This window comes from Seriola lalandi, unplaced genomic scaffold (genome assembly GCF_002814215.2).
Source record: "Seriola lalandi dorsalis isolate HSWRI2012SDOR001 ecotype SW California unplaced genomic scaffold, Sedor1 jcf7180002054393, whole genome shotgun sequence".
Lineage (NCBI taxonomy): Eukaryota > Metazoa > Chordata > Actinopteri > Carangiformes > Carangidae > Seriola > Seriola lalandi.
Genome location: NW_019524946.1, coordinates 158,075 through 174,764, shown reverse-complemented (window position 1 = coordinate 174,764; position 16,690 = coordinate 158,075). Strand labels below are relative to the sequence as shown.

At 38.2% G+C, this 16,690-nt stretch overlaps 2 protein-coding genes across 3 annotated transcripts in view; one reads left to right on the top strand and one right to left on the bottom strand.

Moving 5' to 3' along the window:
* The window catches only part of LOC111657332 (zinc-binding protein A33-like), a 2,239-nt gene extending 1,796 nt beyond the window's left edge, over positions 1–443 (bottom strand). The window contains exon 1 of the mRNA XM_087174903.1: positions 363–443. Coding sequence (XP_087031029.1) covers positions 363–443 — 81 coding nt within the window. The remainder of the gene's footprint in view (positions 1–362) is intronic.
* A 3,534-nt stretch (positions 444–3,977) lies between these two features.
* Positions 3,978–14,971, top strand: dnase1l4.1 (deoxyribonuclease 1 like 4, tandem duplicate 1). 2 transcript variants are annotated; one of them, XM_023409460.2, is made up of 10 exons: positions 3,978–4,118; positions 8,568–8,653; positions 9,715–9,803; positions 10,571–10,657; positions 11,386–11,498; positions 11,743–11,855; positions 12,433–12,590; positions 13,154–13,250; positions 13,749–13,824; positions 13,965–14,125. In XM_023409460.2, the coding sequence occupies exons 2-10, from the start codon at positions 8,573–8,575 to the stop codon at positions 13,988–13,990; spliced, it is 840 nt and encodes a 279-aa protein (XP_023265228.1). In that variant the 5' UTR covers positions 3,978–4,118; positions 8,568–8,572; the 3' UTR covers positions 13,991–14,125. The 2 variants fall into 2 exon arrangements, with proteins under 2 accessions (XP_023265228.1, XP_023265227.1); XM_023409459.2 differs by having other exon boundaries at positions 3,979–4,118; positions 14,029–14,971.
* Positions 14,972–16,690: the final 1,719 nt, after the last annotated feature.

The following is a 16,690-nucleotide window of genomic DNA, read 5'->3' as shown; positions in this document are numbered from 1 at the left end:
CTGACTGTGTGTGACAGAGCTGCTATCTCTCTGCTCAGAGCCTCCATCTTCTCCTTCATCATCTGACTCTTCTCCTCCTCTTCCTCCCTCAGAGCAGTGATCCTGGCCTCCTCTTCCTCCTCTAGAAACTGGTGAAGCTTCTTAAACTGCTCCTTAATCTGCCTCTCTGTGTGTTGGGCCTGGACCTTAATGTGTTTTGCTGTTTCATCAAAGTTTCCTTTGACATCTTTTAAGAGCTTCAGTTTCTCTTGTAAGGGCTTCAGGGATTTGTCTAGTTTCTCCTTGAGATCCTGTGCAGCTTCATCGATAGGACTGAATGTGTGTTTGTTGTGTGTTTTTGAGTCTCGACAGACGACACACACCGGCTGCTGATGGTCCAAACAGAAGAGTTTGAGTTTCTCAGAGTGCAGACTGCAGAGAGGCTCAGACCCTGCTGAAGCCATTTTCTCTCAGAGTGAAGCTAAGAACAGAACGCTAAAACAGGAAGACAGTCGTTTTTTTCCCTATATTGCTGTATCAAATTCCCTCAGTTAATTTCCATTTTAATAGTTTTTTTTTTCAGTCAGCAGTTGGAAGTGAAAGTATTCAGTTTTCTGGTTTTGCCTGTTGTTCCTCTCTTTCTTCAGTTATGAAAATTAATTTATAATCTGTCTTTCAGTGTGTGCGGCTCCTCAGGCAAGCAGTGAGGAAAACAAACCCTAATTCCTGTTTGTCATGGTGACATAAGACATGAGGTGGAGCTCTGTCAGACTGTCGATGTGTTTTGTTTTTAGGAGCGCAAATAAAATGTGGCAAATACAAAGTGTCACACTGCCTTCAGGTCGCCTCATTATGTCAACATACCTTTCCTAGGAGGACTGCTTAAAAACATGGCGGGTTCAGTCTTGTCAGTGTCCCTGTTTCAGTGGAAAAATACACATGAAACTAAATTCCTTCACGCTGTCATTCCCATCTTTTTTGTTTGCTTCCCAGCATCACAAAAAGAAATGAAAGGAAAACAAATAACCACCATGGCTGCCATTAATAGTGCTGTACAAATACTGGTAAAAAAAAAAAAAGAAATTCAAATTTATCAATATTTTACTTTCCAGAACAAAAGTTACAGAGACAAAACATATCTGATAAAATTGGAGTAAGTGCAGAAAATTAAGATAATTTATAAAGATATAAGATTCAATAAAAGTCAAGGTGAAAGCAGATATTTTAAGATGACAAACAAGAACAAAGACAAAAAGGTAACACTTTCCAATATGATATACAAAACTGAGTCGTCACTAACGAATGAGAGAGAACAACCTGGGTAAGTAATGAGGGATTACCTAGTAGCTAGTTAGTGTGATGTGAAACAGGCAGAACAACTAATAACTAATGTTTAAAGCAGCTACTATTGATTTTTTCATAATATGTCAAATGAAAATGTAAAAAAAACAATGTGAAAATGTGAGAGGGGTCACTCACTGTGATGAACAGAAGATTATCACCTGGATCTTTACTGATCTTCTCTGTTGGTTCACTGTCACGCTCTCATTGTTTCGTCTTCGTCCACAACAGGAAACCCACTGTGCACTACCTACACAGCAGCAAACAGATTTGTCCAAGGTCACGTACAAATAAGGTACAATCCAAACCAAAATAGATCAGAGAGAAAAAGTGAAAAAGTGTCTCAACACTCAGTTTCATGTTCCACCTGCCACAAGGCTGCAGGTGCATGAAGCAACAATGAAGCCCGAAGAGGATTCGTCAGAACTGAAGAAGCCTCTTGGATGAGAGGTGAAACATCTTCATGTATCTTCAATCAAGTCCAGTTGCCCTTAATTCAACTTTTCTTGGAAGAACATAGTGCAACATTCAGCAGCTAAAGAGTGAGGTATTTCCCTCAGGAGTTGGTAGAGACCAAAAACAGAGTTAAAGGAGAGGGAGCATTCGACTTCCTAAAGGTCCCGAAACACGACTCCACATGAACGATAACGTTGCTCTGTAACTGCTGGATGTGTAAACAGGCACCTGTTTGCTAACAACTTTGCTACATCAAAATGTGATGATATGTCAATATCTTGTTCTCAACTTGTTCACAATTTGTTTCTGCTGCCCCCAAGTGGCTAAAAGCAGGGAAAAAATCAATTGTTGCACATTTAAGTAATTAGTTAAAATAATAATAATTAAAAAAAAAAGATTAGTTCAGAGCTGCTCAGCAACTGGTAAAGAGTTAATCACAAACAACTCATGAAGAGAAGGTGTCAGTATGTAGATTAACAGATTGACCACTCCTTTTATCCTGTTATCTAGACCTCGATTCATAGTTAATAAGTACCGACTTATTAGTGATTCATCAATCACGATGAGATTCCTCACTCATTTCTGATTAACTATTCACAATTTTGTGTATTACAAAATAAACAGTAATAAACAGAAACAGTCTTTTAGGGGATGTAGGTGGCTGCCAGCATCTTTCTGTTGCACAGTTCAGTGTGGAAACTACTGGAACTACTGGAATTTTAATTACAGCTGAAAGCACATATCACCTGTCAAACACCAGTGAATCACACATTGTGGGGGAGCACTTAAAGAAAACAAATGTAGTTAATTTTGGCGTTTCAGTTTCCACCGACCTTCACCTGAGAATCATCTTTTCCTCTCTCTGTCAGTATCTCCCATAAAGTGACACGCCTTTGGTTTTACTTTGTGTGAACCTCCATCTAATTTTATGTATTTCTTGTTGAGGCAGGATACTGGGATAGGACATAAGATAACATTACAGGAGATTTGAAAAGCAAGAGAGAAAGCAACGGTAAGGGAAAAAAACGAATAAAAAAAACATACAAACAAGGAAAACACATGCAGCAAGAATTGCTATATCAGATGTAGAGAGATGAGAAGGAAGGAGACAGAGTCGATTTGGGATAAGTTACAAAAACTTTTGCCTGCTCATCCATCTATTAGCTATACGCACAAATGAGGTACAATCCAAACCACAGAAGATTAAAGAGAATTCTTCATGAAAAAGTTTCACACTTCACCTGATACAAGTGCCACAAAGCTGCAGGTGTGTGAAGTAACAAATAAGGGCCGAGCATTTTTTTGGAGAAAGAGTTCGAGTAAGTTCAAGAAATGGAGAGAGAAAGGTAGTTCTTCAAGTGATTTTTAAGAGAGAGAGGGATTCTGTTAATTCAATCAGGGTTCGTCAAACACTGAGTGCTGAGTGCCAGACATCACACAGTTGATGACTTAATCATCAGTGAACCCACACAGCTGAGACTGCATTAGCAACACAAGGAGAGTGGGAGTGACTGAGTCAGTCTGCTGAAACTCACACTCGTGTAGAAAACAAACCATCACAGCACCGAGCAATAGCTAGTGCTAAGCAGTGAATATAATTATATTAAACTTTTATTGATGTCAGTGTAGGTCTGCTCCCACGTGAAGAGTCATTTTACATGTACATGCAACATTAAATCTTCTTTCATGAAGGCCACAATGTTCAGTTTTTTTTGTGGTGCTGGTGAAGTGTATTGCATTATACAGAGAGGTGTTTCTGTTGTTTCAAATAAATGGGATGAAGAAATTAATAGAATCACCTGTTACTGTAGTATTGTGTTAGTATATATGTACAGTATACATCTACTATATACTTCAGCTACTGTGGTTTGGATTGTATAGTATATATGGTATTTTGGGGGTAAACAATTTCCTGTGGGTGTGCCATGTCACATCTCTGTAGAGTTGCTGCTGAGCAACTGAGGGCAGACAACAACATCCTCCCTCCCTCCCTCCCTCCCTCCCCGCACACACACACACACACACACACGCGCACGCACACACGCGCACGCACACACGCACACACACACGCACACACATACACCTAACAGCAGGAAGAAATTATGTAGGGCGGGATACTTGTTTTGTTTGTCTGTCCAGCCCCCACTATTGGTTGGCTCCCGACCAATCGCATTGCCCGTGGTCACCCTCTATATGCTGCTTGCCCAAGCACCAACTACAGACCCAGGAATATTTTTTTCATTGTGAAGTCCACAAGGTTTTCCTTCTCGTTCTTCACTTTATTTAAACCTCACCGGGAATAAACAGATCTGATCCAAGTGCCTGTCAGACTCTTCGCTCAGGTGAGAAACAGCTTGTTTGTTTGTCTGGTATTCCTTGCTCAGTGAAATACCTGAAAGGCTTTACCTGTCTTTAGACAAAAGAAACAGCCTTCCTCCATCTCTACGCCTAAAACTACAGGTGAAATGTCATAGTCGAGTCATTCAAGTAGAGATCTGACGTATTGCTGATCGTTTCTTGTTATGTTTTTGGCAGAAGAGGAACTCAAATCTTTAATTTAACTTACTAAAATCGATTGCAGGGACTGTTATTTTTTAAGATAATTTCTGTGTTTGCTACTTTTACTAACGTAAGGGATTTGAGTTTTTTTTCACCTTTTGGCTTTAGTGTTCAGCTGCAGGATGTGGTCGACAGTAAACAAAGACGTATAGTAACAGTGAAACTTGAAGCCCCCAGCCAGCTGCTGGATGTATGAACTGTTTCTTTTGTTCAAATATTTGTGCTTTCACACACTGGTTCACTGGTGATGATAAGATCACACATTTACTATTCAACTGAAAAACAAATGTTGGATGGGTTAAAAATTGAGAGACAGATTTGCTATTCTTAGATCCTTCATGTACTGTGGTATGAAAACTTAAAGGTTTGTCCTGAGGGAGATGCCAGAGAAAAAGGCCCAGCCATGTTGATACTTGATATTTTTTTGTGTTTGGTGGCAGATTTAAGACATCTCAGTCTCAGATCCTCAGACTCTTCTCTTAACCAAAACCTACTCCTGCTAACTGATTTTTTGACCACTTAGAGGCAACAGATATTGCAAAAGTATTAACAAATAGTTGCTTATTTTCACACCAAGCAGTTTCAGAGCAACATTATCATTCATTTGGAGTCATGTTTGTGTCCACCTAGTTAATATAAATCTAATATTCACTCTCTTTTAGCTCTTATTTTGGTCTATACCACCTACTGAAGGACATATCTGGTTCTTTAGCTGCTAAATGCTCCACAAAGTACAATAGCTATGTTTTCTAACTGTGTCTGTTTGCTAATTGGTGAAGATCAGGTGGTGTACAGAGGGTTTTGTGAGCTTTTTCTCTGATGCGGCCGAAAGTGAAGGCCGAACAGCTGATCAATGAGCTGAAACTCATTATAAGGCTTCATGAAGCCGAGGGGAGCTTCAGATGCAGGATAAATTGATAAATTGTTATTATAAAAATATCACAATATTTACACGTACCGCTAAGGCTGACAGGAATTCAGTGATCCATCATGAACTGAAGTGTTTGATAAATAGAAATCTGAGGCCGTGTTAAAGAAACTACAGAATCAAATCCTAACTTTAGGAATCCTATCTTATCTGAGGTTAGGAAGTCTTAAATACTCAATCCAACATCAGTTATTAACTTTTATCTCCGTTACCTAGCAACCGCTACTTTTCTCATCCCCTCAGACTGAGGTATTTTTGTAACCCATTAGATTTCTCGTTGAAACCTACAAGAAATGGAACTAAAACAACGATGGACACTTAACTTCAAGACAGAGGAGTTAGGAGTGTTGGCAACAGCTGCAGAATCCGAAGATATTTTTTTTGGGAAATTTACAACGACGTTAACCCAAGAGATAAGAGAGAGAGTGGGTTAAAATAGCTTGTATCTATTAACGAGTGTTTTGTTATCAAACCGCAACACATCGTTGAGGTCTGTCATGAGTCTCTCAATGAATAAGCTCATCCTGTTGACATTTCGTTGGTTGTGTAAAAGCAATAAAAGGAACACTGACTTAGGAGCTATTCATCTGTCATGGCCTTTTCTCCTAAATCAGGTCCTAACCCTAATTACCATACCGTACCATCCTATCTTAACCAAACACTAAAGATAGGATCGGCAATTTAGGAAGTTTCCCTAATAGGGCCCAGGATCTGACAACAGTGCTGGATATAGAGACTGAAATATGTGAGAAAGCCTAAGAACAACTTCTGTTTAACCTGTATTGGCCATTCAAATTCAAAAGTCAATTTTGGTTTCTTTTATCTATGTTGCGCTGCGCCTAAACCGCAGCTAAAGTTCATTTCTTTTCATCTTTTAATTATTTTACAGCCGATAGTGAGAGCAGACAGGACATGACTTGAACGAGAATTAACTGCTGAAACAAATTGCAGCAGCAGTGTAAAAGTCTAAAGAGGTAAAACTTGTCAGGGCAACACTGACATCTGATCCCAGTGTTTACAGCTATGTCCCATGTTTTAGTGTTTGTGTGTGTGTGTGTGTGTGTGTGTGTGTGTGTGTGTGGGCACATTGTGACTGTTATCAGGTAAAGTATCTACTGATTACCAGGCTGAGGAACAACAAAAATTCAGACTAGTTAGACAACCTCCACCAGACACACACACACACACACACACACACACACACACACACACAAACAGCTGTCATGGGTTTTAGTTGCATTTCACGTGTCACCTGTCCAACCACAGGGAGTAACCAGAGAGAGGCAACAGGGCAGGAAAAACAAACAGCAACACCCCCATCCTCATGATTCTCTGTATGAAGGGCCGCATTGAAACAGGGCTGCAACTAACAGTTACTTTTATTATCAATTTATCTGCTAATTATTACCTCGATTAATCAATTCGGTCGATGAAATTTCAGAAAATCATGAGAAATGATCATTACAATTTCCTAAAGCCCAAGGTGATGTCTTCAAACTGCTGGTCTTATAGATATTTAATTTACTGTTATAGCAGATTAAATATTATGTTTGTTTTTTTTTAAATATTATTATGTTTGTCAAGCTGGACCAGAGAATTTCTTTTGGCAGTTTTGCTTTAAGTCACTTAAATTATTTATCAAAATTCATTTTCTGTCAATCAACCAGTTGTTTCAGTTCTAGAGATGTTTCCCTTGTTTTATTCATTTCCTGTTTATTATTCATATCCTTAGAAGATCGGAACAGATGTGAAGCTAATTGATTAAAAATGTTTAAATATTCTGTTGCAGTAAACAGGTAAAAGCAGTGTGTCAGCTTTTCTGTCAACATGAGGGATGTGTCTCATTATCATACGTTTTAGGTAATTACTCCAGTAAAAGTAGCAATAAAAGAGTGTAAAATGCTCGATAATAGTAGTGTTTAATTCATAGTTTTTTCAGTCACATTTTCAGTTTTAACTTACAAGTATTACAGCAAGTATTTCAATTATCAAAAGTAAAAGAGGTCATTATGTAGAATGGCTTTTGGAGTGTTATCCTATAATGTACATTAAATTACTGGTATATTAATACAGGTACATTGATCTGTAATCCACATTTGAAAGATATAGCTGCATCATATTTTATCAGCTGATCAAATGTTTTGATTCTATAGTCAAGAAAGTTGCCTTTAATCAGTAGCAGCGGGTTATGAGCTACACACTGCGGGAAAAACCGACCTGTTTCATTACTGACTGCCTGTTAGTTATATTCGTAGGCCTACATGTATTTGCATAGACCCCAACAAAGAGCATGTCATGTGTTGATGTACAGCTTTGCTGTAGGTATGCTCAGTCACATCAGTGGAGACAAGAGGATTTGGGAGGGGGCGTCTTAAAGGCGTTGTGACTAAACCTGTTAGAACAAGTCTGAAATGTATTTCCTCAGATAATTTTTGTTGAAGAATTCAGCTCATCTGGAGTGAGTTTAGGAGGAATCTAAAAACAGCTCATGACATTAACAAGAACTAACAAAAAAAAGTCTGAAGAGCTCCGCAATTAATGTCTGTTTTTTGCGACTTAAGTGCAAAATACTGTGGCCAATGTGGACTCAATAGGGGGTTTCTTTTTTATAAATCGGTAAAACCCAACCAAGACATGATTTAAAGCTTAACTACTTATGTGGGTTTGTTATGTTCCTGTGGTTTATTTTTAAATGTTTTCATTTAATTATTCAAAAATCTTTTCTAATGATAATTTAGCTATTTAAACAATTACTGAAAACAGTGCTGATGAAATGATAAAATTGTCAAATTAATTTCTCATGGGAATTCTTCACATTTTATCATGTTTATTTTCAGCTGAGAAGAACTGCCATGTTTTTTTCTTTGAAATGTTTGTTCATGTCTGTTTCCTCCCTGAAGAAATAAAGGTGAAACACACACTGAATAAAACTGTAGACTGTAAGACTGTAAGACTGTAGACCCAATGAAACATGGAGCCAACAGTATTTTATCTTTATAGTATGTGGTTAAACCTAAATGAGCATGTTCTCATTGTAATCTCTTACACACGCCTCAGGTGAGTTGTAATTAGGTTATACAACTTACAGCTGCTGTTGACACACATGCGCGTGCGCACACACACACACACACACACACACACACACACACACACACACACACACACAGTAACAGCTTGTTTGACGTATACAAAATACAGTAATACCACACATACTTGTGCATGTTCTCAGACATAAACAAACCTGTTAAAATTCCAATAATGTTTCCACTCAATTTCTGTCATTTCTTTTCTTTTCTCTCTGCAGCCACCATGAAAATAGCATCTTTTAACATCCAGAAGTTTGGAAAAAACAAAGTGTCAGACCCAGATATTCTCAATATCCTGATTAAGGTAACAACAACCTGTACGAAAACACACACAGAGACATCTGTCACTTATTATCATTATAATTTCCTCTTTTTACAGGAGGAAAAGTTGTAATTTTTGTTGGTCAGCTAAGCCATTAATTAGTTCACCTTTAGGAAACTGAATGATTAAAATGGTCAAATATATTGATAAATTAACAACAAAAGAATGAATATATAAGACGCATTAAGACACTGAGAAATTCAATCCACATTACTCATTTACTTAACAACAAGCGGGGCCAGGTCTATCTATGCAAATATCTGGGACTGACTGACTGAGTGACAGGGTTAACTGAGTTTGGTTTCCTCATTGGTCGTTGTTCTTTCAAAATGATTTAGCACGATCAAGCAGTGTTGCCAAGGTAGCGCCTTTTTCACTAGATTTCCTGACTTTTCAAACTCAAAGACAGACTTTTTTTTTTTTTTCCAAAGAAGCACCTAGTGACAAATCCAGTGACTTTTCGGACAAACCCAAGTGACTTTCCGTAGATGACAGTCACAGTACTGTCCTGTGAGCGCGAGGTTGGTCTTTACCTTATAGCAGACACACCTCTCTATGCTGACCACAGAGCAGTTGATATGAATGAGCTTCTAACTTTCTCTCTGAGTGATCATTTTACAAATAGGTAGCTGAAATTACAGCACAGCCGCTGGCATTAACTTACAGTATGTGTTTGGTGATGTCAGACAATGTTGTAGTTATAAAGCAGCAGCAGAGCAGCAGCTTGGAAATGGCTTGGAAGTGACTGCTGGTTAACATTTGATCTTAATGAGCTGTTTCAGTCACTGAGAGAAATAGAAAAACATGTAAATGAGAACAGCTGTACTGGAAATTTGGCTGTATTAAAATACTGTATATGTGAGCGCAGAGAGGAGGAGATAAGGAAAGGCTGATATAGGCAGAATGCAAATAGCCTATGATGCCGTCCAGTCATGTGCTAGTTTTCAACCTAGTCTTGTTTATTCTTGATGAACTTTGATCCTCCATATTTCAGACTTTACAAGGTAAACTGATGTCTCACTCGCTCTCCCTCCGCCCCTCAGATTGTGTCTCGTTATGACATCATTGTGATCCTGGAAGTGGTGGACATCAGCGGGACATCTGTAGAAACCTTCCTGGATGCACTCAACAAGTGAGTGTCTGTTTCTGTTATTACTATTATCATTAATCTCAGGAAGCTTGTTGAGGCAGAACTTAGACACACTGGTCCTTTGAGCTTAATGCTCACGTCCTTGCAATGACAACACTAACATGCTGATGTTAAGGAAATTCTGACATCAACTATATCTTATCTTATACCGTACCATAATAATATAAATATTGAAATATTACTGTACCAGCTGTCACTGATGGGAATGTCGTTAGTTTTACAGGTATTCAGTTACAGGTATTCAATTTTTGGTCACCAAAGTAATTTCAATTCAACCAAAGGGGAACATGAATGTTTGTACCAAAATTCATGGCAACCCATGTGAGAGTCATTGAGATATTTACAACAAAAGCACAATGGATGGTGGCGCTTTAAGAAAAGTCAAAGGGTCACCAGACTGTAAGAGTCATCCTCTGGGGACCATGAATGTTAGAAATACATTCCACGTCAATCCATCCAACAGATGCTGAGATATTTCAGTTCGGACCAAAGTGATGGACTGATACATCAACACTGCCATCCCTAGAGCCACGCTGCTAGCATGCCTAAATAGTGTTTTGTTTGTGTGTATGTATGTGTGTGTGTGTGTGTCAGGTAAAAATGGTAGGATAGTTTTGAATTTCTCTGAACATCTGTGACAATGCTTCCAGCTGCTATAGAATACACACAGTGATGAAAAGATGTTTGATCTAAGGCTCTTTAAACCTTTTTAAATACCAACAGTTTCTGTCTTTCTCTCTGTCTCTCAGATCCAACAAAAGGCATCACTACACTCTGAAGATCAGCACTCGCCTGGGTCGAACGCGCTACAAGGAGCAGTTCATGTTCCTGTACAGGTGAGAGTTCACCTGCAGCAGGTTCTCACCGCTGAGACTAACATCAGTTATGAGTTATAAAGAGGTTAGAGCCTGTACAGCAGTTTGCCAGTATAACAGTGTTTCAGGGTTTTCGCATCAGAAAAAAGAATCCAAATGTCCACAGGAACTTCTTAGACCACCGTTTTAACATTTTAACCATTTCCACTAACTATCTTTTCAACAGTCAACATATATATACGTTTTGCACAGCCTTACACAACATAGAGGGAGTTGGTTTAGCCATTTTGGGGGGGAAATACAGAAAGAGAATAGAAAACACAGAACATAGTGAACACCGAGCATTTAACTAGAAGCCACAGAAAAAGAGATGTATTCAAGTACAACTATCTGAAAAGGTGTATTTAGATCTATATGCACCAACATCAGATATTGCCCTTGTTTTAGTGTCTCATCAATGTGTTGTTTATTTGAAACAGGATTGTCATTTTACACTCAGTGTATATTTACAAAGTCAGTTTTAAAATAACAGCTGCTGCTTAGCTAACTTCACATAACTCAGGTAGCTGAATAAATATTTATTAGATTATTTGAGCTGGTAAACATTACATCATTCTAGATGAGTTCATTCATTTCGTAAGATCAGAATCCTTATAGCTACAGATATCTCTGATCAAAGGGACATTCTGAAGCTGCATAATCAAAATATAATGTGGTGATTAAACTTGTGTGTGTGTTTGTGTGTGTAGAGATGACCTGGTTGACTTGGTGGGCTCCTATCAGTTTGATGATGAGACGACTGTGGGAGGAGACGTTTTCGCTAGAGATCCCTACATCCTGCGATTCAGATGCCTCAATACAGGTAGAGGACTCTCACACAAGAAACCCTAATATATCAAAATATCAATATCGAGGAAAATGCAACAACGCTTTGCCTGTTCTCTCACCTTTAGATTAGGGTTCTGGCAGGTTTGGATTTAGGGTTAAGTTTGGGTTAGTTTACAGGAAAGAATACCTGCAGTGGGCTTCCTGTCAGATAGGGTTAGTCTGACTGAATGTAACGGTGTGTGTTTGTTTTTGTGTGTCTGTGTGTTCACCCACCATAGTGCTGAAGGACCTTGTGATGATCCCAGTTCACACCAAACCAGATGACTCAGAGAAGGAGCTGGATGAGCTTTACCATGTCTTCCTGCAGGTCAAGGAGAAGTGGAGGACTGATGTAAGGACATGACATCATCAGTACAAGACAGTGTGACAATACGAAACATGATCTAATACAATGAAATAATTGATTTAGCTAATAGTAATGGATTGTTGGCTAAAAGTAGTGGATAAATACTAAAAAAGCTAAAAGTGTTGGATGCATTGTTGAAATAGATAGCTAAAAGTAAAGTCGTAATAGTTAACTCCAAATAAATACTGAAAAAGCTAAAGGATAAATAGCTGAAATGGTTAAAAGTATTGGAAAAATGGTTGACATACACTGGTAAAAGTTGTGGAAATACAGTCGAAAACGATAGAAGCTAAAATTAGACTATTGGTGGTCAAATGTTTGAAACTGCTTAAAGTAATGAATAAATGGTTGAAACGTTCAGCTTCTGCAACTAAAAACCGAACCAGACCTCAACTGTTGTGGAAATTCTTCCATGTTATTGGCAGCTATATTCAACAACACCCACTTTTTTGTACTGTAACAAAAAAAGGAAAGGAGAGAACACCACGGACTACTTCACCTGTTAGAGACGCAGACTGTTGTTGACACATGTTGCTGCTGCTCTGCCTCCTCTCTGCTCCAGAACGTGATGATCCTGGGCGACTTCAATGCCGATGGCTCGTACGTCACCAAGAAAGAGATGAAGGACATCAGTATCCGTAGCAACAAGAACTTCCACTGGCTGATTGGAGATGATGTCGACACCACGGCCAGCACCGGAAACGACCACACATACGACAGGTAACACAAACAAACAGAATGGGATAAATAGGATGTTATAAACTGTCTATGTACTATAAGTAGTTCAAATTAGCGCTACCTCTATAATACACTACCACATTATAGTAACTTTGTAATGGCTTTATTAGGTTATAACAACTTATAACAACTGTAACAATTTATCGTATTGTTTAATACCTCTTTTAAGATTAATCATAGGCAATTAATATCTTAATCTTGAATCTCTTAAACTACTGATTAAGACACAGGTGCACACCCACACTCACAACAACATTCTGGGTGTTACACTTGTTTACATTTAGACGAGTAGACTGATAATACTTCAATATCTATCTGTTAAATATGAAGTGAGGAGTCGTTTTGCACGGCCTAACACAAAGACTGGACACAGATGAGAGGAGAGTGGCCTCAATCTTTTCATGTACCTCTTTGCAAAAAAGTTTATTACATTACATATCTTAATAGTATTTTTGTGTTTCTAAATTTGTGTTTGTTTTATTTTTGTCGTAAATATAAATAAATTGTGACTGACTGTGAATTACATGCTGCATGTCTTTGTTCAGGATCGTCATCTACGGGGACGACATGCTCCAGGCTGTCGTACCAAACTCTGCCAAACCCTTCAACTTCCAGAAGGCATATGGACTCAGTGAGGAGCAGGTCAGTTGTTGTGCCTTAGAGCCTTTGTCTTAATTCAAACAGTTTCTTGTTGTATACATGCAAGCAGCATGCTCTCAGTGACAGGCACACAGAGAGGACCGGTAAAGAGAATGACAGGACCTTTGTAAAACCTTTGTGGATTATTTGACTGATGCAGCGACCCGATTTCATGGCAATCCAGCCATTAAATACTCATGTGTGCAAAGTTTGCATTTTGGCCTCAAGGTGGTGCTAGAGGAAAGCTCATGAAATCCAATCATTCTTCATTTTCTTAAAATTATTTTGTTGAAAAAATAAATGATGTGCAATGTCGCATCTATATTTCCCAGAAATAGAATTATAAGTTTGGCTTATAATGAATTTATATGGATACAAATTACTGAAATAAGTTACTTGTGCACCAAGTATTGCCCGATATTACTTGGTTCACACTCATCCAGAAGTGCATAATAGCTCACACAGTGATTGTCAATCAATAAATAACTGTTTATTTTCCAGGCTCTGAAAGTGAGCGACCATTACCCTGTGGAGGTGGAGCTGAAGTCCATAACTAAGATAACCGATGAACAGGATGGTAACCAGCATGATTATATTCACATTCTTATTGTTATACTACTACTACTGCTATTAATGATAACTGTAAAATAAATGTTTAGTTATTGTTAAATAAGGATTGGGTTTTTAAAACTACTCAACCATTTGTTCAAAACTCAGCCTTCCCCACCTGTAGCTGCCTGTAGCTGCAGGATTGAGTGGATCATGGGTTTTTCCTGTGCAGGTCTAAATACGCAGCAGCAGGCTCAGCCGATACCACTGGGGCTCTTGGCAATGGATGAGGATATCCTGGAGTTGAAGAGAGGAAACCTGCTGCTGGAGAGGGAGAAGCTCAGCCTGGAGATCAAGATCCTTCAGCAGAAGATGGCAAAGATGAACTATGGAAATAATGTTTAAACTCAGGAGGCCAGATCCACCTAACAAACTGATAAACTCTTAACCTAACCCATTACCCACAGAAACACTCTGAGTGTTGACTTGACTGCTACAATTTCTAACGCCAGACACTAACTGTTCACTGGACACTGCAGTTGATCTGGGTTCACCCTGCTGTACCTGGATTTCAGTGTGTATCTGGAAGACTGCTGATATCCCTTACCAATATGAAAAGAGAAACACTTCTCAGTTGGTGTTGTCGACATGAGGTGAAGTGCTATTTGTTTTGTATTGGTGCACACAAGTTGTGGCTCATTTCGAAGGTCATGTAACCTCTGTTCCAATGGTGGCAAAGTTACATATGTTCTGACTGACTTCATGAAGTTTTTTTTTTTTTTTTTTTTTTTAAGGTGAAATGTTTTCTTTCATGTTCCACAAAGTCTGAGTTAAGAATCAATCAACACTCCATAAATATCAATATAATAACTTTGATCATTTCAAAAGTAATACATACGCTTCATTGACAATCGGATCTTAAAAATGTATATGAATTTCAACCTGATTATGTGAACTATAATATTCCATTTCCTCACTTGGAGAAAAAAAGTGGCAGAGCATTGTTCTGTTCACTCCAGTGTTGTACCGTAATAAACACACCGCATGCTCTCACAACTGAAACTTCATGATATAGCAGTTGCTGCAATAGTAAACGTATATAGGATTAAATTGTCAGTATTCATACAGTTGAAATTGAATGTGAAATACCCGATTAAAACTAACCTGACATCATATTAATTTAATATAATGCTTTTATTTTTTATTTTTTTGTGAATTTGAATTTATCATGCTTCAGGTCAGATATATGGACCATCAGGGGCGGACTGAAACAATAATTCAGGCCAGGAATTTGTTTTCTCCCCAGGCCACCCTGTTCACTCAAACCGCCAGATTTCTACATTTGAAGGAAAACCCTACTTGTTAATTGAACAGATACCAGTTAAATTTGGCCCCTATGTTCATCTGGGAGGAAATCTATCCAGACCACAAAACACAAAAATTTAGGCCTGAGCAACAAGTCGCTTATCTGAGTACTGAGTTTTCATGGTGTGTTACAACAATTATAGCACATACTAATGTACAAGGCTAGACACACGAAACAATAAACCTACACATTTTAAAATGGAATGAGATTAAGAGTTAGGTAAAATGTTTTCATGATTATCTTTATATTCCAGCATATCAATTCAAAAGTATGAAAAAAATTAACACACATTTTCAATCAATTTGAACATTAACTGTGTATGTCGCGCGCGTGTGTGTATGCCTTACTGTGTCAAGGGCTTCTCTCTTTTTGGTTCTGTCCCTCTCTGCTCCACCTTTCCTGTTCCTGAGACAATGAAGACCGTCCATTGTCTACAATGTTATCAGGGGAGAAGTAGGTAGACGGTTACTGGGTGCGTCTTGAGTCTGTATGGGTTCTGAGAGGCCACCAGGAAATGTCCAGGTGCTCCCGACAAGGTGCCGGCACATGTCAACCGTCTTGTATTTAGAAAGCAAACATTAGTTTTGTTAGTTGATTAAGTTGGGAATGAAGTTGTTACACCTGGCAGTTACTGAAGGTAACTACATTCTTGAAGAACTACTTAGTGGGGATCAACCCATTTTAATGACACCATTGGAATTACACTGGAAATAGTTTCATGTGTCTCATGAGAAGAGACATTAAGTGAGCAACCAAAGTATCACTAGTGACAAATCAATAAGTATACAACGGAAGTACTACATAGTAATGAATCTAATTAACATACACAGAGCAACACAATTAGCAACTAGTTAGTATTAGCAACACATACAGCCACTGCAGCAAATATAAAGCTAGTGGCTAGCTTGGTTAGCAAAAGTAAGTTGATTATACAGAAACTAAACTGTAATAAAATGTACATGAGCAATCACAAAACAGCTGTAATAAAAAGGGTACTCACAAATATTACTCCAACACGGCCGTTTGATGAGGCCCATAAAAGGCCCCTTTCAATATTTGCTTTGTCAAACTTCAGACAAAATGGTGGATGTAGCAATGTCAGTTAAACTGCGACAGAGATGTGCCGGTAGAAGTTGCCATAGCAACAGAATGTTCAGGAAAGTATAAAAGCGCATTTAATCAAGTGATGTACTTCTGTACGATTTTTAGGGATAATTTTGAGATAATTAATACTTCTCTAATGCATTTCAGAGGGAATTATTGTACTCTTTGCCTTTGCAACACTGAATTTATTTTACACTTATCGTTACTAATTAATTTTCCGATAAAAAGTTACATACAAAACATACGATGACTTCATCAAATATGATGAATTGTTCTACTATTGAACTATTCAGTAGTGTGTACTATCTCTAATAAAAATGGCACCAAATGGACAACCTAAATAGTATCAAATTATACAATATACTTTGATGATAATTAATTATGTTTTGTTGAATGGGGGGCTTTAACCTGTAGTGGAGTACTT